The 22,917-nt window shown below is 40.8% G+C and overlaps 2 protein-coding genes across 7 annotated transcripts; one reads left to right on the forward strand and one right to left on the reverse strand.

Annotated features, from left to right (window-relative positions):
• Nucleotides 1-233: 233 nt before the first annotated feature.
• acd (ACD shelterin complex subunit and telomerase recruitment factor) lies at nt 234-6,244 on the reverse strand. 5 transcript variants are annotated; one of them, XM_037767765.1, is made up of 3 exons: nt 6,226-6,244; nt 4,205-4,322; nt 234-2,930 (listed from the first exon to the last, which is right to left on the reverse strand). In XM_037767765.1, exon 3 carries the CDS (start codon nt 2,832-2,834, stop codon nt 993-995), a length of 1,842 nt encoding a protein of 613 aa, XP_037623693.1. In that variant the 5' UTR covers nt 2,835-2,930; nt 4,205-4,322; nt 6,226-6,244; the 3' UTR covers nt 234-992. The 5 variants fall into 5 exon arrangements, with proteins under 5 accessions (XP_037623693.1, XP_037623692.1, XP_037623694.1 ...); XM_037767764.1 differs by lacking the exon at nt 6,226-6,244 and having other exon boundaries at nt 4,205-4,498; XM_037767766.1 differs by lacking the exons at nt 4,205-4,322; nt 6,226-6,244 and adding an exon at nt 3,161-3,282.
• Nucleotides 5,623-21,852, forward strand: gan (gigaxonin). Of its 2 annotated transcripts, none has more exons than XM_037767770.1 (13): nt 5,623-5,995; nt 6,284-6,470; nt 7,375-7,489; nt 8,499-8,849; nt 10,013-10,081; nt 10,259-10,410; nt 11,667-11,788; nt 11,981-12,093; nt 12,798-12,947; nt 17,088-17,224; nt 19,459-19,593; nt 21,034-21,143; nt 21,231-21,852. In XM_037767770.1, the coding sequence occupies exons 2-13, from the start codon at nt 6,286-6,288 to the stop codon at nt 21,401-21,403; spliced, it is 1,812 nt and encodes a 603-aa protein (XP_037623698.1). In that variant the 5' UTR covers nt 5,623-5,995; nt 6,284-6,285; the 3' UTR covers nt 21,404-21,852. The 2 variants fall into 2 exon arrangements, with proteins under 2 accessions (XP_037623698.1, XP_037623697.1); XM_037767769.1 differs by having other exon boundaries at nt 5,625-5,995; nt 6,281-6,470.
• The last annotated feature ends 1,065 nt before the right edge of the window (nt 21,853-22,917 follow it).

Below are 22,917 nucleotides of genomic sequence, written 5' to 3' on the forward strand. Positions count from 1 at the left end.
TAAACAGGAATTAAAATTCCAGTATATACAGCATATATAGTATGCAAACATAGAATGGTAGTTAAGAATTTGGTGTTAAAGTCCAAGTTGAGTTGCAAGTCTTTTTGTCAAGTCGAGTCTAAAGTCATCATATTTGTGACTCGAATTTAAGTCATGTGAATTGAGTCCACACCTCTGGTTATAACTCTCAGGAAAGCCTTCTTTTTTTTAATTTTGATTAGTTCCAGTACATGATGGAAACGTGTTGTGGTTTTATACAAGTGCCTTTTAATATAAGTCACAGTTGTTTGCTCTGATATGAGATGATGGTTAGTATCCACTTCAGTCCCTTGACCATTTTAATAACTTTAAAGCTGCACTAATCAATCGTTTTTGTTAACAATGGATCAAATGATAAACTCCCGGTACACTATCTGCCAAACACCAAACAGCAGACAGTTAGTAACTAGCTGATTGTGTAAATAGGCAACTGTTTGCTATTAAATTCCCCATAGTAACTTAATAAGGCCATGATGTGGCCTTTTGATGTTATACCCCAAAGTTGCCAAAATGTATAAATGCAGCATTCATATTTTTTCTCAAGTTCAGTGAACAGCTCATCAAACTTTCAACAAATAGTTCTAGTTTTCAGCTCAGTAAATATCTGCTAAGAAACAATGAAAGATGCGTCTGAAAGCCCCAGAAAAAAATTGAGTTATGTTTTGTTTTTTTATATTCTAGTTTAGTTAAGACAGCAAAGGAATTTCTGCTTTTTGTATTCACGCTGGACAAGCTTAAAATGTTTCACAGTAAACATGTACCAGTATTTTTCTTTTACAAAATATTTATTTTTTTACTCAGTGCTTCAGACATACCGTACAAAATAGACTCAACTACAGAGAGTTGCTCTGGAACACTAGCATGAGTCAACACTATGTCAAAGGACATTGTAATAACCAACAATCTGAAAACAACAACTGAAACAAGATCAGATCAGATAAACTGTCTTTAACCTAAAGTGAAGTGATGTTGGTGCCGTCAGATGACGTTTGATTGGAGGTTACTGATGTGTTGTGTGGATTATCTGTCTGCTTTGGAACAACAAGATATTTCACCGCCCAGTGCAGCAAGGACTCTGCCACTTTGAACCGACTGAGATCCTGCAGATTCTGTCCAGACACTTGGTAAGAGTAAGAGAACAGCCTGCCATCGCTGTGAACGGTGGGTCTCTTTCCTGAGACAGTTTGACCCTGCTGGGGACTGTAGCCCTCTTCGGCCTTGGAGCTTGTCTGAGTGTCAAAGAGCCAAGATGGAGGGCTCCCACTGATCTGAGCTTCTTCCTCCTCATCCTCCACTAGTACTTCTGGTGTGGGCTCACTTCTCTTTCTCTTTGCCTTTCTACATTTTCTCTCAATAGTCTCCTCCGTGTGTTTTTCCAAAATCTGCTCTAAAGCTGGAAGATTTTGCTGCGCTGTGTCGGCGTGGTGTTCGTCTGTCGCAGACAGGTTTGACGGTCTGGTGAAGGGCTCTGGTGGACTCACAGAAGTTGAAGAACCAGTTGAGTGTGGCAGTTCCTGGTATGGTGGGAGGAAACTGTGCTCTCCTTTGCTGTGCTCTGACGTCTGGTGGGATTCCTTCGAGCTGTCGACAGGAAGTTGCGTGCTGGTCAAGATCACTGAATGATCAGACTTGAATTCAGTAGCAGTGGGATTGTGCAGTGAATGGGTTGGTGTTGCTTCTGGGGATGCATCGGAGGATGATGGTGGAGGAAACATATCCCACGGGTTAGATAAAGGCCTGATGTCGCTGTCGATCATCGCTGCAATCAAGCCCTCGTGTAGCACGCAGTCCTCCACAGGACGAGGTGAACTATCGTCAGCGTCTCGATCTCTCTCTACGACTGCCGGCTCGCCTATTCGCCACTCTGCATCATCATCAGAAGGCCACGTGGTCTCTGAAGGTTTGCAGACTTGAGGCAAATCTCTCTTTCCGTCCTCAGAGGTAGCAGAAAATCCACTTGTTGGTCCGCATCCAACATTCCGTGGTGTTTGCAGCCGCTGAGCATCTTCCTCTGGGATGAGGAGACACTTTATGGGGACACTGAAACGTTTCGTTCCCTTATATCTGACCCTGTCAACACCCCAGCTTGTGGCTGTGAATGTGTCTGGGTGGGTCAAAGATGATGGGTTGCAAGTGGAGGTGGAGGGCTGCGGGCTCACGGGGCGGTTGCTCGCTACCATCATCAGCTTCTTCCGAACATCCTCCAGCACGGCCTGCAGACAGTCATGTCGCCACTCCCCCAGCAGCTCTGACAGATCAAACCCACACTGGCTCTTCTGAGAGTCCTGCGTCTCCTCCTGACCCAGCAGGGCCCGCCACGTCTTGCAGATCTTCAGCCTGACGGAGGGCAATGTGGTGCTGCAAGGGGTGCTGTCTTTAACTGGACCGACTGCAATCGTGGCAAGCTCTCCAACCGATATGATGAATCTGCATTTAGTCTGTTCTTGGGCCATGTGGAACTGCAGCCGGTAGTCCTGGATGCACACCGTGGTGTTGACCAGGCTGGTGAAACACTCGCGGTCCTCCTGCTCCTGGAGATGCTCCCAGGCTGATGAGGTGAGGATGGCAGGGATCTGGAGCACCCCATCAGACAGGTAGAGCAGCCCTGTGGGGCCCTCGGAGCCCTGAGCCTGGGTCTGAGCCTGAACCTGAACCTGAACCTGGGACTGAGACATCTGACCCACCCCGATGACATGGGCCCTCAGCCAGCCTCTGCTGCTCTCATCCTCACTGCCATAGCTCAGGATGAGACTCTGTATCCATGGTGACAGAGCGCCCCGAACAGGTCGAGGCATGTTGGTAGTTTCACACTGGGAGTCCTCAGTTATTGTTCCGACAGGCAAACACGGACGATGCTCATTGGTTCCTCCATCACAGCATCACCGTGGGAGCTAGAAACAAAACACACACCACCTATGAGACATTTCACAACACTAATGTGTTGGTTTAACATTGTGATTAAATGGTGGGGAGAAGTTAGAACATAGGCGCGAAAAACTTTGCTGGCACATTATACCGTCATCTCCACTGCGGGCAGTTTCACAGCGAGATGTTGCTGAGTCTCTCTCTGCTAGCATCGCATCGTAATAATAGCTTATCCATATATAGTCAGCGCTAGTACCTTTGTGTAATCCTGCGCAAAGCACAATAATATTTACGTTTGTCCAAAGTTATGGCGGCGAGAGTTGTTGTCAAGTTACTGAGAGAGAGCAGCGGATAGCTTGAAGACTGTTCCTTCAAAATAAAAGCTCAAATGTTAGTTTATGTGGGCCTATACTCTCGCATAGAGCAGGGGTCTGCAACCTTTACTGTCAAAAGAGCCATTTTAGGCAAATAATAACAATCTTTCTGAGATTTACAGAAAAAAGTCAAAATATTACGAGAAAAAAAGTCGTAATATTACGAGAATAAAGTCATAACTTAACAAGAAAAAAAGTCGTAATATTACGAGAATAAAGTCATAACTTAACGAGAAAAAAAGTCGTAATATTACGAGAATAAAGTCATAACTTAACAAGAAAAAAAGTCGTAATATTACGAGAATAAAGTCATAACTTAACGAGAAAAAAAGTCATAATATTACGAGACAAAAGTCATAACTTAACGAGAAAAAAAGTCGTAATATTACGAGACAAAAGTCAGAAGTTTACGAGAATAAAGTCAGAAATTTACGATAAAAAAAGTCGTAATATTACGAGAATAAAGTCAGAACTTTATGAGAAAAAAAATCGTAATGTTACGATAATAAAGTCATAATATTAAGAGAATAAAGTCAGAAGTTTACAAAAAAAAGAAAATAAGATGTAAAATTACTACTTTATATTATTCTGATTTTATTCTAGTAATATTCTGACTTTATTCTCGAAATCTCAGATTTATTTTTTTTCCTCAGTGTGGCCGTAATACTCCGTCGTACCGTCTTTATAAATATAAATGAAAATGTAAACATAAATCCACAGGGAGCCACTGGAGAGGAGCTAAAGAGCCACATGTGGCTCCGGAGCCGCAGGTTGCTTACAGACCCCTGGCATAGACCAATACGACCATGAATATATACGGTGGATACTTTATAATACATACTCATTCTGTTTAGCTAATTTATATTACTATAAAAAAGTATACCAACACTACACTAACGTTAGTTGGTTTAGAGGGCTTTACTCACACCGGAAGTACTGTTTGGTGGTCTACTCCGATACTTGATGGCCTTGTGCTGTCAGTTTGGTTTTATGGCCCCGTTCCGCTTTGTTCTTTCTTCTCACTTTGTATACCCATTTCAAAATCTAGACAGCGAACCAGCGATAGATTTGAATTTATCTTAGTTTACAAAAACATGTTATACAAAGACATTCATATCACCTAACTGATATCAGTTTGCACAAGTAATTTATCCGCAGATCTGTTGTGCACACAGGTTGCCTGAAGAGTATTTGGACGCTGTTTATCTGCACGCCGTTTCCGCCTAGCTGATGCTGCATTCAGGGGCCATATGGATTCTACAACTATCACGGCTGTGATAATAAAAGACGTGTTCTTACTTACTTGCTCTTACTTGTTTAAAGCTATTCAACTAATTGGTTGTCTTTGGTCACAAAATGGTTCATATGTGAATATATCTGTTTATCTTTTAGAATAGGTTGGTAGCCCATATGAGTTTCGTATTTACCATATTTCCTTTTCACCGTGAATGCAGCACAGTACATTCTCGTCCAGCTACAACATTCTCGCCCGGAGTAGTGATGGGAATTCATTCTCTTTTTAGTGAGCCAGATCATTTGGCTCAGCTAACCAAGAAGAGCCGGCTCTTTCGGCTCCCAAACGGCTCTTCATTTTACCACTTCTGCCTTTTATAATTCAGCCAAATTAAGCACTGTTTTGACCTGTGATTAGTATGTGTACACATATATCACTTAAATTATTCAATATAATTATAATAAACCCTATAATTTCCAGAATACCATAATTTGACATGCTGCTTCGTTTCCGACTGTCACTCATCTTGTCTGCTATTCGCGCACAACACTCCTCTCTCTCTTTCTCTCCTCCTCTCCCTCCTGCTCTGTACCTGTAGAGCGTCAGCGCGTCGTGCACCCGCGCCCCTCCCTGCTTGGTGGTATGATCTTTGTCTGTCATCACCTGATTGGTCGCACGGACGTCATTAACACAACATTCAGTCACAGTCAGCGCATGGAGTGCCCGTGGCGCGAAGAAGATTGTCCTATCATTCTGCCTTGAATTAATTAATACATTTTTTTTTTAAAACGGTCCTTATGGTACATGTCGACAGGGGGGTTTTTACCGCAAGGGGACGCAACGGTTCCCAACATTGGACGCTTGGTGGGCTGTCACTAGACACAACACACTCGGCACCTGATTGGACGAAGGCTTTCCCTCCGTGGGCTGCTGCTCTCAGCTTTCAAACCGAAAACAGTATGGAGGCTCGTTTGGAAACTTTCTTCTCTTATTTCACGAAAATAGTTCACCGAAATGTGTTTCTGAAACATTTGAGGCGAGAAATAGCCATGTAGTTGCTGAATCTGTCTTTATTTAAGATCGTGAATGTTTATTTTAAAAGATTCTTGGGAGTTTCAAGAGGCGGTGAGACGCGTCGGACGCCCGTGATTTACATAAAGTAGAAAAGCCCTCAACTTTATGTAAATGAGGAGTGGGCGTTGTGACGCTCCGTTTCTTTAATCGCGACGCCACGCTACCAGAATGCATTGCGCGCAGCTTACATAGACAATGAATGGGGAGCGTGGAAAGCACGGAGCCTGTGGACATGTACCATTATCGTTCACTTAAAAGAGCCGGCTGAATGAACCGGCTCGTTCGCGATCGACACATCACTACCAGCCACAACAGTCTAGCCCAGAGTGATTCATGTTGTCCTAGATGTAGTTATAGGTACAGGCTGTGCCCATAGAACAAGAAAAGAAGAGCAGTTCGCAGTCTTAAGGTAAGACAGTTCTCCAAATCCTAAACTTGAACTGACAAAAGGAATAACATGACATAAATGAACTGTTGTTTATGGACATCTCGGTTGTTTTGCTACTAGCCTCCTAGCCTTCTCTACGCATTTACAGCTGCTGCTTCTCCAAACTTAATAAGAAACCTGTCAATGTACGATACTAATGCAGACTGTGTTGTGCAGTAACTGAGCTAACGTTCATTAGATGAGCAGCCTACCAACATGTTGTTAAAAGCCTTGTTTTAATGGAAACAAGTGTTGTCCTTTGTGCAGCAGACATGCCCGACTCTGTGTCGAGTGAAACCGGTTCGAAGGTTTCGGACCCTCAACACTCCCAGAAACTCCTCCGGGTCCTTCGCACCTTCTGGCAGGAGCATAGCTTCCACGATGCACTGCTGGTGGTGGATGGAGAAGAGATGCCTGTCCAGAAAAACATCCTGGCTGCTGCCAGCCCTTATGTCAGGTCAGAACATCTGCCCTGCTCTTTCAGCAGAGATGTGATCATACAGCTGTTGTCTGTTGTTTACAGTGTTCTAGCATCAAGGGCGTGTCACCTCTCTGTCACAATGGCAACCTGACATGACCTCATGGTTTATTGATAGGGACCAATACAATGTACATAGACAACTTAAAACCAGCTATCTGATGCCAGTATCATAGTGCTTATAGCGGATGCTAATTTGCAACACCTGTCCCTAGAAGGACTTTTTGTGCAAATAAGAGATTAAAACAGATAGATAGATAGATAGATAGATAGATAGATAGATAGATAGATAGATGGTAACTTTATTGATCCCGAGGGAAATTCAAGTTTCCAGCATCACAGTTCCATAGTGCAAAACATGTTAGTAAAAAGGCAGTAAAAAAGTTAGTAGTGCAAAGTACAAAAACATATACCAGATATAAAAAAACAAGGAGATGAAGAAAACTGTTAAAACTGAATATAGTGCAGGGTAACAGCTGTGATACACGACTATTAAAAAGTGAATATAGTGCAGAAGAGACTGTTAAAAATGAGTATAGTGCATGGTAACTCCAGTAGCTTAGTCTATGAAAGTGCATTCTGTGCATTATTATCTGTCCTGCAGACCGTCCTCCTTTGCCCCCCCCCCACACCCCTCCCTAGAGAGGTGTTGTACAGTTTGATGGCTTGAGGGACAAAGGATTTCCTGAGTCTGTCTGTGGAGCACTTGGGGAGCAGCAGCCTGCCGCTAAACGAGCTCCTCTGTTTGGTGATGACGGCGTGCAGAGGATGGCTGGCGTTGTCCATTATGGCCAGCAGTCTGTTGATCACAATGATAAAGTGCATCAGGTCTCTAGTTGCTATTTTGTCTCATTCAATTGTGTTAATGATTTCCCCGTTATAGGACCAAGCTGAACTACAATCCTCCGAAGGAAGATGGGTCTACATACAGAATCGAGCTGCAGGGGGTCTCCATGCCCACCATGAAACAGATCCTGGACTACATCTTCAGCGGTGAAGTGAGTGTGGAGGCTTTAAAAAAGAGCATAGTGACATTAGGGCTGTGTATGGGCGATACGATACGTATCATGATACTGGGGTAACGATGCAATATGTTGCGATATGGTAAATGGACTTGCATTTTATATAGCGCTTTTCTAGTCTTCACTCAAAGCGCTTTACACTACATGTCAGCATTCACACACACATTCATACACTGATGGCAGAAGATGCCATACAAGGTGCCATCAGGATCTAATCTAAATATTTATTCACACACTGATGGCTCAGCCTTCAGGAGCAAGGGGTTGGGGTTTAGTTATTGCTCAAGGACACTTCAACATGTGACCGGAGGAGTCGGGGATCGAACCACCGACCTTCCAATTGGTGAACAACCTGCTCTGAGCCACAGCCGGCAATATACTGCGATTTTTTTTTTTTTTTTTTTTTTTTAATTTTAGGAAAACTGTCATATTATAAAAAATACACCAGAAATACCCCATTTTAGAAAAGGCAAAAACAACAGATCTATACTGCATGCAAAAAACTGCACCCCACACTGCATGTGATTATCATAAAGTGGGCATGTCTGTAAAGGGGAGACTCGTAGGTACCCATAGAACCCATTTTCATTCACATATCTGGAGGTTAGAGGTCAAGGGACCCTTTTTGAAAATCGCCATCCCAGTTTTTGCACGTGTATTTTGGAGCGTTACTGAGCCTCTTTCTCGACAAGCTTATATAGCATGGTTGGTACCAATGGATTCCTTAGGTTTTCTAGTTTCATATGATACCAGTATCTTCACTATAGCTTCACTAAAACTGAGCCTGCTACAACCTTTGAGTTTAATAAAATAAATCAATACAGTGTTTTGGAGAATCGATACAGTATTGCACAAGATAATATCGCAATACTCATGTCTATTGATGTTTTCTTACACCCCTAAGTGACATGCTGACACAAGTAATTGTTTATTACCTATCCTGATATATTGATGTGGATATCCATTTGGCCTGTCCTTTACACAGATCACTTTAAATGAAGACACCATCCAGGACATGGTGCAGGCATCTGACCTGCTCCTCATGACTGACCTCAAGTTCCTGTGCTGCCAGTTCTTAGAGAGTTGCATCACCGCGGAGAACTGCATCGGCATCCGGCTCTTCTCTCTGCATTACTGCCTTTCCCACGTCCACTATGCCGCCACTGAGTTCCTGCAGACACATTTTGGCGATGTGGCGCGCACTGAGGAGTTCAGGGAGTTGCCCCATAACCGGCTCTGTGAGGTGCTGGCCATGGAGAAGCTGAACGTGGGCAACGAAAAGCACGTGCTGGAGGCTGTGGTGCGATGGTTTGCACATGACTCAGAGGATCGCAAGGTGGGTAATACTTACTTAAGGTTCAGTGTGGATATAAGAGAAGTTATAAAAAATGTAGACAGGTAACTCTTTTGGTCAACTGACCAACTGATTAGAACATAATATATATACTAGGGCTGTCAACCGATTAAAAATATTTAATCGTGATTATTTGCATGGTTGTCCATAGTTAATCGTAAATTAATCACACATTGTTGTATCTGTTCAAAATGTAACTTAAAGGGAGATTTGTCAAGTATTTAATACTCTTATCAACATATATGGGATATGCTGCTTTATACAAACAAATGTGTGTATATATATTACTGGAAATCAATTAACAACACAAAACAATGACAACTATTGTCCAGAAACCCTCACAGATTAGCATAAAAAATATGCTCAAATCATAACATGGCAAACTCAAGCCCAACAGCTATTGGTACCCATAGAACCCATTTTCATTCACATATCTTGAGGTCAGAGGTCAAAGGACCCCTTTGAAAATGGCCATGCCAGTTTTCCCTCGACAAAATTTAGCCTAAGTTTGTAGCGTTATTTAGCCTCCTTCACGACAAGCTAGTATGACATGGTTGGTACCAATGGATTCATTAGATTTTCTAGTTTCATATGATGCCAGTATCTTCACTCTAACTATAAAAGCCCACTACAACCAAAAAATCGCAAGTTGCGTTAATGCGTTTGAGAAATTAGTGGCGTTAAAACTAATTTGTGTTAACGTGTTATTATCTTTGACCGCTTTAATATACACATACAGTACATACGTACTGTACATTACATTGTTGAGTTGAATACATACATGAGTTCATTTTAATCAAGGGTAGACCAGGACATTGGTTTGCCCTCCTTTAGTTACTTAGTCAACTAATTGGTCGTTAGAGCTTTGTGAACAAACAAAACCAAGTTGGTTTTGTGATCTTTTTATGGTTAGTAAGCTTTTAAATATATGTGAGTTCTAGCTTTCAATATCTGTAACATTGCAATAGAAGTCCCAGCTAGGCAACGTCTTCCCAACTTATTCACTGTGTGAACTTGTTATAAGGTGGTGATATGTCAATGCTGTGTTTACAGCTTGTTCTTATACCCCATTGGCCAAAAAAGTGAATTTGTTTGTTCCATAAACCAAAAAATTAGTCTTTCCCATCTTTCATTTGTATTTGCAGGTACACATGAAGGAAGTGATGTCTACAGTATGGATGCAGGGCCTGGATGTGAGCTACCTGAGAGAGCAGGTAGGGAAACTGTAAAGTGCTGTCCAGATTTGCATGTATGCTTTATAGTATTATCAATAGTGTAACAACATGTGATGATGTGTTTCACAATGTTTCACATTGCGTATGCTGTTTTTGACACTCCTCTGGGCTTACTCAATAGCTAACGTCATTGTGTGCTGCATGGTATCTCCTCAGGCCATGGGAGAGCCGCTGATGAGGGAGGTGATCAGAGAGTACTGTCAGGAGGCGCTGGCGGATAGTCCGCTGCAGGGTGAGGCTCTGCTCGCCGCCTTCAAACCCCGAGGTTACTCAGAGTGTATTGTTATCGCCGGAGGAGAGGATCGCAAGTGAGTCACTGTCCACCGTCTTTATTTTTGTCCCTTTTCTTCTTATAATAATCTTTGACGTTCAGTCGAGAGATTTAGCAGTTATGAACTACGAAGAAGCTTTTCCACTTCACTCTACAGACGTTTTCGGGGAAGAGGTTAAATTAGTAATGAGTTCACTAGGGGTGGGTAAAAATCTATTCACCTATGTATCGAGATTTTTTTTTTACGATTTTGAAATCAATTTTTTAATGGCAAAGTCGATATATTTGCTTAATTTGAGTGTATGCAGAGGTAGAAGGATGTTACCGCTTTTATTGTTGCAGTCTGAGTAACGTGACGTAGAAAGTAGAAAACGTTGGAGGGTCTGCGTGTATACGACCTGCACCATCACATATTAAATCCAACGTGGTAAACACTACACATCCAGTAAAGTATGGAAACACTTTGAGTTTCACACATTGCAATGAAAAGCAGAGCTAGACATCACGGCTAAAGCTGCATGCTAACTCTGTCACGGACAGGAAACGTTAGCGTATTGCGGTAACGTGCGGTCGAGCCGGCCGTCGCTCTCATCTCCGTGGTCAAATGGGCCGAAGCTACAACTGTAGAGCACCCATATATTGACATTTATGTTAAATGCATTCAAACGGCTCCAATGGAGCTGACCATGGATGTATAAAGAGAACAGAGCTGACAGGGGAGCTAGAGACCACCTTGGAGAAGTTAGAGGAAGTATACACTTGTGACTACGTCCGGTTTTGAAAATAAGGTGTTAACAAAGGGAACTGTATATACAAAATACATATATGGAAATAAGATTGATTGGATTATATTCACCAGAAGTATAAATCATTACATGTCCCTTATAAATTAAAAAGGAAATGCAACTAATTTGTGAGGGAAATCTTTTATGTTTTTAAAAATAATTGCTGACAGTGATCCTGATATATTTGACTTCAGGACATCTCTGACTACATACATGCTGAAAATTAAACATTTTAATGTATTAATTTAGATATTTTCCAAAGTAAAAGTCTCCAGAAGTGTATGATTCAACTTTTTCCCATGGTCTAGAGTTACATTTAAAAAAAAAAAATCACAATAAATCGCAATATCAAATCACAATACTTAAAAATAATACATATCGAATTGGCACCCAGATATCATGATAGTATAGAATCAGGAGATGGGTGAATCGTCCCAGCCCTAGAGTTCACTCATATCACGTGGTCTTCTCACATCCTGTCTGGTCTGATGGTTTTTGTCCTTTACAGAACCAGGAAGCCAACTGCTGCTACGCGCTGCATGTGTCCGCTCTACGACACCAACAGACAGGCCTGGGTCGAGCTGCAGCCAATGAGTGTCGCCCGCTTCGGCCACGGGGTGGTCGCTGCCGGTCAGTATTGGCTAGGCCAGGAAAATACATACACCATAACTACAGTGATGCAGAAAATACATCTGTAACTGATGTCATGAATTACTTGAATTAATGATTCTTTCATCAAGATTAGGGCTTATGAGAATTTGTATTTAGTGCAAACGGCAGATCCAGCAAATGCGTAATGACATTGTGTTTCCTGTCTGTTAGAGGGTTTTCTGTTTGTGATGGGCGGAACAGATGAACACAACACACTCCTAGACAGTGGAGAGAAATATGACCCTGACTCCAACACCTGGAGCCCCATACCCCCAATGCTACAGGTAAACTAGCCCCTTTCTTTAACTAAGCTTGTCCTGAGGTTTCAGGAGTTAAAATGATCCCCCCATTATTATTATTAAGTATATAAACAACTGAGAGTGATCTTTGCAGGAGATTTTTCTCAATTTGTCTATGAAATAGACACTGAAAGATTTGAAAATTATAATTTTTGCTACTGGAATTCGCTGCTGTTTACGGTTTTAAAGCAGGATAAATGATCAATCCACCATATGAAGTGCATTTCTGCAGCTGCTCTCTGACTTTTCTACAATTTGACTTCATGACCACTAGGTGCCAGCAGAGCTACAATACCTATTTGGTAGTACAAGCAGATTTGACACCGACAACACATTCACAGTCATCTGCTTAAACTCTGTAGAGAAAAGTGGTGTCATTCATATTATATGTTGACTATATATTGTTGAACACTCTTAGCAATACTCATTATTTATGTGAAAATCGAACTTCAATATATTGTTAATGTTTTGATAGAATATCAGATTCAAGTCATATAATGTAAACCACTAAAATGCAAATCAAAAAATGCTGTTGGAGACATAGTAAAAGCAAAGCTTGGTGTCAAAGCTTTAAGTGTGATTTCAAATGTTCAAGACACAGGTGGATGGAGCATTTGAGCCCAAAAAAAGGGGCTTATATGTAACTGAATGTGCGTGACATTGCTGTGATTTGATTATCTTGTCACTAGACTCGTCAGAACTTTGGTGTGGTGGAGCTGGACGGTCTGATCTATGTTCTCGGAGGAGAGACCAAAGAAATAGAGCTGATCACTGTTGAAGTGTTCGATCCTCACTTCAATACCTGGAAAATGCAGACCAGTATGACCATGATCCGCAAGGTAATAAAGCATACAAATATTACACCAACAGAATAGTAGAACATGTAACACAGTTGACGACCGGGACACAATAATGTCACAACACAGTAGTAACCTTTATATCCTCACTTTATTGTTGAATGTAATGTTGTAAATTCTATAATATCAGATCTGTAGTAGGGCTGGGCAATATCAGCTAAATTCAGTCACGTTGAACCTAAGTAATGATTAATAAACAATATGCTAATACGATTGAGCACAAGATCTCAGCCCTCACAGGGGAGATGTTATTAACTCGTTGTACTGAAACTAGACAGAAAATCATGGATTGTGACTGAGAAGTATTTATTTAACATATTCAGTAGTTAAAGCAGCAGTAGGCGAGATTGGAGCAAATATGATTAAAAAAAAAAAAAAGTTATTTTAATAAAACGGTCACTATATTCTGACAGTAGTACATGAGACAGGTAATCTGAAAAAAATCATGTGCCTCTGTGTCCTCCGGTGCTCCTAACGGCATCGGGAGGATTTCACAGACCGGAGGAAAACAGACAGTCAGAGCTGATCTGGAGTCTGCCGTCCAGCTACCATCTATGAGAGCCGGCTGTCAATCACTCGCGAACTCCGACCAAACGGTCAAACTAGGCAGCGCTGATCAAATATGAATCAATATTCTGTTACTGTGATGCCTATTTCTCTCCTCAAATATTCTCAGAAACATCTTGTAGTGTACTGTTTAGCTGTAAAATGAGAAAGTTTGTGACCCGGCAGCCATGTTGAGATCAGTTGAGGAAATACCAAGCACCGCCCACCAGCCAGAGCACAGCCAATAGGAACACTCTCTCTCTCTGAAATGACCTGTGATTGGCCAAAGTCTCCCGTCAGGGGCTAGATTTTTTTAAAGCCTGACAAACAGAGCCATGAGGAGGTGGAGAAGTCTAGTTTTCTCTCTGAACACTTTGCCCAATGGTGCCAAAAACGTGTTACCTACTGCAGCTTTAAAGGATCTGCTTCAGCCTCTAGACTGTGGTCGGGGAGCAGGGGAGACTCTTTTACAGCTCCAGGGTGAAGCGGTAGCTCAGTTCAGGACTAACGTCTGTGTTATTATATTCAGTTGCTGGTAAACAAACCTCTGAACTCTGCTTGGTTCTTGAGGAGCTGTAACATTTTTTTTCTGACAAACTGTAGCTCAAAACGAACATTCACCGATTACTTCACTCCCTGTGTGCATGACAGTCTTTTTCGCTCTCTCCTGCACACTGGCCACACACACACTGTGCTGAGAACTCCCCAATGAGGCCGCGCTACTCTGCTGTTAGTGAGAGTATATACATTTAGCTTCATTTTGGCCTGCATAATGTCATGTTGACTGAAGACAAACTGCGTCCACATGACCAACATGACCTCTGTTTGGTGTACTAGCTCTTTCTCACATGCAGCTGCCGTGGCTGCTTTACTCCAACACTTGACTTGTTTGGTCTCACCGAGTTACACTGGACACACATGATTTAATTACGTCGCTTACAACTGCTGGTGGAACAATGCCGACTCGACTTATTTAATGAGCCCATACAGCAAACTCTCGTTGTGTAGAGTTATATTGTAATTAAGGGGAAGGTGGCAGCCTGCATGAAGGAATGCATTCATTGTACATATCGATGTGATTAAAATTAGATCTGTTGGAGAGTCATAACCATAGACATATATACATAGATCCGCATTGGACGCTTCAGCCCGTTGCGGCGATACGTCAACGTGGGCGCCATATTGGACCTGGCAAGACTAGCCTGTGTAACCCTATACAAGTGGACGAGAGAGCTGCCGTTTTTCTGGATAAAAAGCACTATAACGTCTACATTTCTCAACCGATTTCAATGAGTCGTCGTTATATTAAAGGGTTTATGATCTACGAGGAGTAGAAACATAAAGATTTCTCTCCAGTTACTTAGAATCAGGATAGTTGAGCTATAATCGCTGCTAGATGCTCAGGAGACGAGTGTGTACCGTAGGCTGACATGAACTGAATTACTGACGTGATAGAAAATAATTCATTTATCAGAAGGAATTGTTAAAACTCACGTTTGTATGGCTTTGGCTTATTTTCCTTGTTTAAGGTTAATACTTGTAGACAGGTCCCTGTATAGTATAATATAATATAATATAATATAATATAATGAAATGTCTTCCTCCGTTTTAGCGATCATGCTTTAAGTCTACAGGCTACCGCTAACACTGCTACTACAATTACTATTATGTACTTACTAATAAGGCAAATAGTAGTACATACATAAATAATGGCAACAATAAATATTAGTATAATAATATTAGTTATGATCTGAATTTATTAAATAATGGTGATAATACAGCAGTAATAAAAAACAAAATAATCTAATAGCGTAATTGTTAATCAAGACATGCCATCAGTTTTATTGTTTGCAATATTAGACACATATCGTTTTTAATACGTATCGTACATTTCATGTTTTAAACAGGATATCATGTTAGATATGAACATCAATAAGCTAACATTAACTGATATCGATTAGCTAACAATAATGAACGTTAGCTAGCTCTTATCTGATGTTACAGAAGCAAACGTTTTGTAAAGATGTAACGTTAACTTGAACTGTTGATAATGTGAAAAATGCTTAAAGGAAAATATGATATGATAGAACTAGTTTTTAATAATGACCTAATAATTGATTGAATCCGACCATATCGAAGGACAGACCGCTGATCCATGAACCAGAAGAAGTGCCGTTAACGAATTTAACAGTTTTTCAACCAAAATCTTAAAAAAATGTTTTAACGTTAACTTAACATTACTCCTCGTAGATCATAAACCCTTTAATATAATAACGACTCGTTGAAATCAGTTGAGAAATGTAGAAGTTATAGTGCTTTTTATCCATAAAAACGGCAGCTCCTTCGTTCAATTGTATGTGTTTACGGGCCAGTCTAGTCCTGTCCAATATGGCGCCCACGTTGACGTACGATCCATGAGGCAATGCAGCGTCAATGTATATATGTCTATGGTCATAACACCCATTTCAGACAAACACCCCTTTACGTTAATCTAACAGCAGTTTAATATGTCTGTTTCATGTCTGAATAAGCACCCCGGTCACTTTTACGTAGAAGTCACAACGGCAATCTTACAAGTACAGCCCTTTTCAGACATAGAATACATTATCATTGCTGGCTTCATCTATCTGTTAAAGTGATGGCTTTTTGTTATTCAAACATAAATGACGTGATGTTTCTTACAGAAACTGAAAAATGACAGAACATTTATGGAAAAAGTTGCGTGCTTGCGCAATATTTGGCACTTGGTGCGCAACGGTAAAATACTCTTTCAATCTGTGATCCATGAGAGCTACACATCATGGCTTAAAGCTGCATACTAATTCTGTCATGGACAGGAAACGTCACCGTATCGTAGCGACGGACTAAGCTTGACAGAGTTAGCGGAAGTATACATGTGTTACTACGTCCGGTTTTCAAAATAAGGTGTTAACAAAGGGATAGAAATAAGATTGATTGGATTATATTCACCAGAAGTATAAAACATGACATGTCCCTTATAAATTAAAAATAAAATACCACTAATTTGTAATAAATAATACCTGACAATGACTGATATATTTGACTTCAGGACATCTCTGACTACATTCATGCTGAAAATCAAACATTTTTACTGGATTAATTTAGATATTTTCCAAAGTAAAAGTCCCTAGAAGAAGTGTATGATTCAACTTTTTCCCATGGTCTAGTGTTAATGAGGGCGCCTTTGTTGCATGTCATCGCTCTTCTCTCTCCCCTCATTTCCTGGAACTATCAAAACAAAGGCAAAGAATGCCAGTAAAATACTTTTGTTGCTGCTGTGTTGTTGCATGTTTTAGATCACCAACATAGAAAACTGCCTTTTCCTGCCTCCTTATTTGGTTGTTGCCTATTTTGTTGTCTCTCACACCAAACAGTTATCTTTGTGTGGACAGTGGAACACACACACACACACACACACTTAACAATGTAACTGAAATGGCCTATGAGAATGGGCTCAGGGCCATTACAACCCCACAGACCACATGATTAATTTTCCACAGTGAACCTCTCCCCACATGCTATTACTTGTACGGCCGTGTCTGTCTTCTCCTTCAGGTCGGCTGCTATGCCTCCATGAATAAGAAGATCTACGCCATAGGTGGGGGCTCCTACGGGAAGTTGTTTGACTCTGTTGAATGCTATGACCCCAAAACCCTGCAGTGGACAGGCCTCTGTCCTCTGAAAGAGAGAAGGTAAATACAACTACTACTATATACTGTATATTCTCTCATTGCATTACCTGTTGTGGTCTGAGCGGGACAAAAGAAAGAGGATCTATGATTTGATCTGCTGACATCCAAGTCAGTTTAAAGCCAATATTTGTTTTCTCCTTCTCATGTTATTTTCTTATCTTCTCTTCTCTGTCATCATCGAAGATATTGTTGTCACATTACACGCAGTTGCTGTATAACACAAACTTCAGCCTGTGATACTTTGTACTTGTTTGTATTGCACAACAGGAAATGAAACACGACTCCATTGTCTCTCTCATGGAACTGTTTTCAGTCTAACTTCTCTGTATCGACACCGCAGTCGTACTGAAATCATGGCACCCGTATCAAAATGTTGCTCAAAATGATGAAGTCACTATAACCGAGGATGTTGAGTCACACCGTGCACACTCGTTAGTCATAGCTGAACCTGTGATTCTGAGATGTGAAGAAACATTCAACATTCAGTCACTATTGTCTCTGGATCCATAGTACAATTTATGTACGAGGGAAATAGGTTGAAATCAAGCTAATGTACTGTATAGACTGAACCCTGAAGGAGGTGTGCGACATCATGCCTTGGAGGGTTACCCTTTTTGTTGTCGGCACCACTTTCAACCCAAATGTCTACTTGAAACATCACTTCAAGGAGCTTCTTTATAACTTTGCTTCTATCAGTTAAGATCACTTCAGTTTTGTATCTCAGTAGCAGCCGTGATAACAGCTGTTTGAATCCTCTAAATGCTGAGGAAAGGTGCTTCAATGCTTCCTTTATTATCTCCTTTAACATAGGATACACTGGAGCATCCTGTACCAAAGGAAAGGAGATAATGACATCCCACAATTCCTTGCGGCCGCAACTTTGAAAGCGACACACCATTTGACCGCTCATGAAAACAAAAGATATACTTATCTTGCATAATATTTTCATACAGTCACATACTAATTGGGATTCAAGTTGATACATATGAGTGGACAGTGACAACCATATTGTTTCACTTTATTTCTGTTTATTTATTTTGAACATGTAACAAATAAGTAAAAGAAAAAAATAAGAATAACAAATAAAATGAACAGTAAACATATAGAAAACAAATAATCAACATAAATAAATATTACGTCCAAAAAGGAGTACAAAGAAATATACATTTAATGGTTCTACTCCTTCACCATAAATAATAACTCAATATTTATCATATAAACTTTGTGGTAGCCTGTAGGTTATTCCTTTTTTATTTCAATTCCAACCTTGGTAATCAAGTGATATTTTTCACCGGTTGTCCTTGTTAGGTCAGATAATCCTTTATTATATATTGATGTAAAGTGTTCCAGCAGCAGAAGGACCTGTGGTAGCTCTCTTTAACACACCGCGGGTGAAGCAGCTTGTCACTGAAAGAGATATTTAATAACACACGGGGGGGGAAGCATCGCCTTTTGTAGTCCATCTTCAAAACATTGTAGTTTCACCACGGCAGACCCGCTGCAGTCGGATTTTCTTAACACCACGGTCGTCTTTTCCTAAGTCCTTCTGAATTCTCCTTCACTTTCCTTGACCTCATGACGTTTTCCATCGGGGTCAAGGAAAAGTGGTTAGGGAAAGACGTTAGGTAATTTTTCGACTTTTCGAGTGCAGCCTTTGCCTTGTTTTTCCTGGATTAGACACTTTGCCATGAAGCTTTTGATCTTAAGTAGACCCAGACATTATCATGTCAATACTGGCCTCTCTTCATGGTCAGTTGATAGCTTTTGTTTCAAGATTCTTTGCCACATTGACGTTTCTTTGGTCCAAGCTATTAGTTAACCTGATGGACTTAACTTTTGATCTATCAAAACAGGAGACAATGATAATCTATATGTATACTGTATAACTGCAGACACCACACCGAACCGCCTGTCCATCTCCCGCTCCATTTTTCCCTCACTCGTGAACGAGACCCCGAGATACTTGAACTCCCTCGTTTGGGGCAGTAACTCACTCCCCACCCAGAGGGAGCAGTCCAAGGTTTTCAGAGCACGGTTCGATGAAGCCAACAGAACCACATCATCTGCAAAGAGCAGAGACACAATTCTGAGGTCCCCAAACCGTACACTCTCCTCCGCACGTTCCTTCCTTGACAGATGAAGGAATTACATTTGCTGCATTAGCCAATAGGAGACATTCCTGTCTGGTTATTTTATCCATGAATAGTTTCTCAATTGATTATTTTCCTGGTCAGGTTCGGGTCGGTGGCGTGTGGCGTCGGCCAGGAGCTCTACGTGTTCGGCGGAGTTAGAAGCAAGGAAAACGAAAACCCCGAGCAAAGACAGATGATGACCTGCAAGTCTGAGTTCTACCATGACGAGATGAGGAGGTCAGTATGGAGCACTGCTTCTGAAGGATTTGAATACATTATTATTACTACTATTTTTCTGGGTTTTTGTGTCCCATTATGGTTTAAATGTTGAGTGTCAAAGATCATTCTTGAACTTGGAAACAGCAGTTGAGAAAACAATCTCACTACAATGACCATTTAGTTTCAGTTTTGGAGCTTTTGACTATATCACATGGACTTTCTAAAAGTTCATTATTTATTGGACTCCCATCAGGTACCACATAGTGTTCTTCCGTGACCAGAATACAGTTCTTGGGAGAACACTGAGTACTTGTAAATTTGGAATACCTGTTTTCAGATGAAATTGATAAAAGTACAAAATATCAGCTATTGCCATTAGGGGTGTAAGAAAATATTGAGTATCGCGATATTATGTTTTGTGATACTGTATCGATTCTCAAAAACCCTGTATCCATTTTTAATTAGTTTAAATGCAAAAATGAACTCAGTCAATACCTAATTTCACTTGCAAAAAGAGATGCACCCTCTCAGTGTATGTGCCCTCTCAGAGTAGAGCTATGATGTTGGATGTTACAGGAACTGTGATAAATGCAAATGCAGATCCAACTGTTCTGATTGCATAAAAAAGTATACTTTTTTAAATCAGATTTTATGCATGTGGTGGTGTGTTCTTTTTATTATGACAGTTTTTCTAAAATTAGTTTTTAAAAAATCGCAATATATCGCCTTACTTACAGTATCGCAATATATCACGATATATTGAATCGTAACCCCCTACAGTATATCACGATGCGTATTGTATTGCCAGATTCTTGCCAATACACAGCCCTACTTGCCATTCTTTATAATCCAGCTCTGGAGATGTATATGGAATGTAATATATTTTTTATTTATTTCCTTTTTGAATTGACACACGGGCATCACTAAAGAAGGTTAAAAAAGTATAGAATGCACATTGTGTAATCAAATACCTGCGTATGTTGTCGTCAAAATGAAAACAAAATGTACAAATATCCCTCTCCTACATTTTTTTTAAATCAAGAAGCTAATCAGAATCAGATTTATTTTGCCAAGTACATACATACAAGAAATTTGACTCTGGTTTTATGTAACTCTCTCAATTGTACTTAGACAGAGATAGAAATAACAAGGACAACAAAGCTGGACAAATAAAAGTGAGCAATAGACAAGTTACTGTTATGTACACATTAGTGGAAAAGTAGGTGTATACATAAATATTATATAAATATATATAAAAATGACCAACAATAAAATAATAAAATATAACCTCTATATACAAATCAAGTGTTCTGGAAATTATAAACAATACAAATAGTGCAAAGAAATAAATACTGAATGGATCATCAAGAAAGTCGTCAATGTAAATACAGAGAAATGTGTGTTTTTTTCCCATAATTGTTTATGCTACCCATATATGTTGTGTTATGATGAGCACAGGTGGATGTTCCTGGATGACCAGACCCTGTGTATCCAGACCAGCTCATCCTTCGTTTACGGTGCTGTGCCCATCGGAGCCTGCATCTACGTTGTGGGAGACCTGGACACAGGTCAGTAAGAGAAAACCAGATAAAACAAGAACAGAGATTCTGATGAGGTTACTGTACAGTAACGTCAATATTTGAATGTGCACACAGGAACAAGCTTCGACTACATCCGTGAGTTTCGCCGCAGCACTGGGACGTGGCATCACACCAAGCCTATGTTACCCACCGACCTCTCCAAAACAGCCTGCGCCGCCCTTCGTATTGCCAACTGTCGACTGTTCCGTCTTCAGTTGAGCCAGGGCATATTCCGGATCAGAGTCTGACTTCGGGACACCAGCCAGTGGCCCTGTGTCGGCTCCACACTCCACTTTTGCACACTGGTACTTTCTACCTGCTGTAGGACTGGGTTTAGGGATTTTAAAGTTGCTAGATATTGAGGATTGTGACTCTTGGTTCAGGGGTTTATATTTGACTGAGACTTGACGGGACAAAAGTTCATCTTTTAAACCCTTTTTTTAATACCATTTTTTATAAACCTTAATATATTTTTTTTCTTTCTAATGTGAGGTTTGATCTTTATTTTTATTTTTTTGCTTTTTATTTTAATAGCCATGCATCATTTGTGATGTTTTACTGGTAATCTGTTCCTTGGTGAGGGATTTAAACTGTAAACAACACTTGATACAGATTACCACATTATTACATGAGGGATTATGATTGAGATTATAAAAGCACTGCTGTGTTGCAATTAGGGATGCTAATTTTGAAAAAATGTTAACTGATAACCGACCCTCGTTAACCGATTATTAACCGTTAACTGACAAGATTAGTGCGTCGCATGCAGCGGTGCGCCAGCTGCAATGTTTGAGCACAACAGACAACTGAGTACCCAGTTCACCCGTCCGGGAGAGTTACTGTAGCGGCCACGATGCTGCGTGTAATGTTGTGGATACATGCAGCCATTTTGTCTCCACGACATTATTTAGCTGCGAGGTTGTCTGCTGTGTGTCAGCCCGGCGTAACGTTAGCAAGTGTCCGACAGACCTTGTCTGTTTGGTTTGTGCTACATTAGCAGCTGTAGCGTTGCTGGTGGCTTCGTGCTCACCGTTGTCTCACACATACGGTCTGTCAGCGCGGCGTAACGTTAGCGAGTGTCCGACAGACCGTGTGTGTGTGTGTGGCGGCGGTGAGTGTGGGGTTGTCGGTGGCGTTGTAGCTGTGAACATAGCTTTAGCAGTGTGTGTACTGTTTATTTGTCGGTAAATAAATGCTACAACTCCTCAAGACCCGAGCCAACTTCCTGTATCTGTAACTCTGGCTCAGACTCTCTTAAGATGGGCTGTTGAGGTGGACCAGCTTTTCTCCTTAAAGTGACGAGCCGCTCCTCCGTGTTTTGCTCTGCTTTTTAATTCATTTTTAATATTTCTTTTAACCGTTTAACCGATAGCAATCGGTTAAAATTCTTGATGTTGGTTAACGGTTAAACGGTTAGTTATTAACATCCCTAATTGCAATTTGTATTTTAGGATGTATTATGTTGTTTAGTGATGTATTGTTCATCTTTCTGGCCAATCGTAAACGACATAATCATATATTTGCAACAGCTGCAGTGGAGGTTAAGGGTTGTAAATCTTTTATTGATATAAATCTTCAGTGGGAGGTGAGACTTTTTTGTCAGTCTCCTAGAATCGGAGAGCAGTGGGGTCTTCTGCACAATAATGATCTTATGGGTTCATTGCATGTCACACTGTGCGAGGCGCAATTTCTGTGTCCGACTAGACCGTATCGACTTTGGAACCAGACTGGGTCAGACTTTTGTGAATTATAGTACTGTAAT

This window comes from Sebastes umbrosus, chromosome 4 (assembly GCF_015220745.1).
Source record: "Sebastes umbrosus isolate fSebUmb1 chromosome 4, fSebUmb1.pri, whole genome shotgun sequence".
NCBI classification, from domain to species: Eukaryota; Metazoa; Chordata; class Actinopteri; order Perciformes; family Sebastidae; genus Sebastes; species Sebastes umbrosus.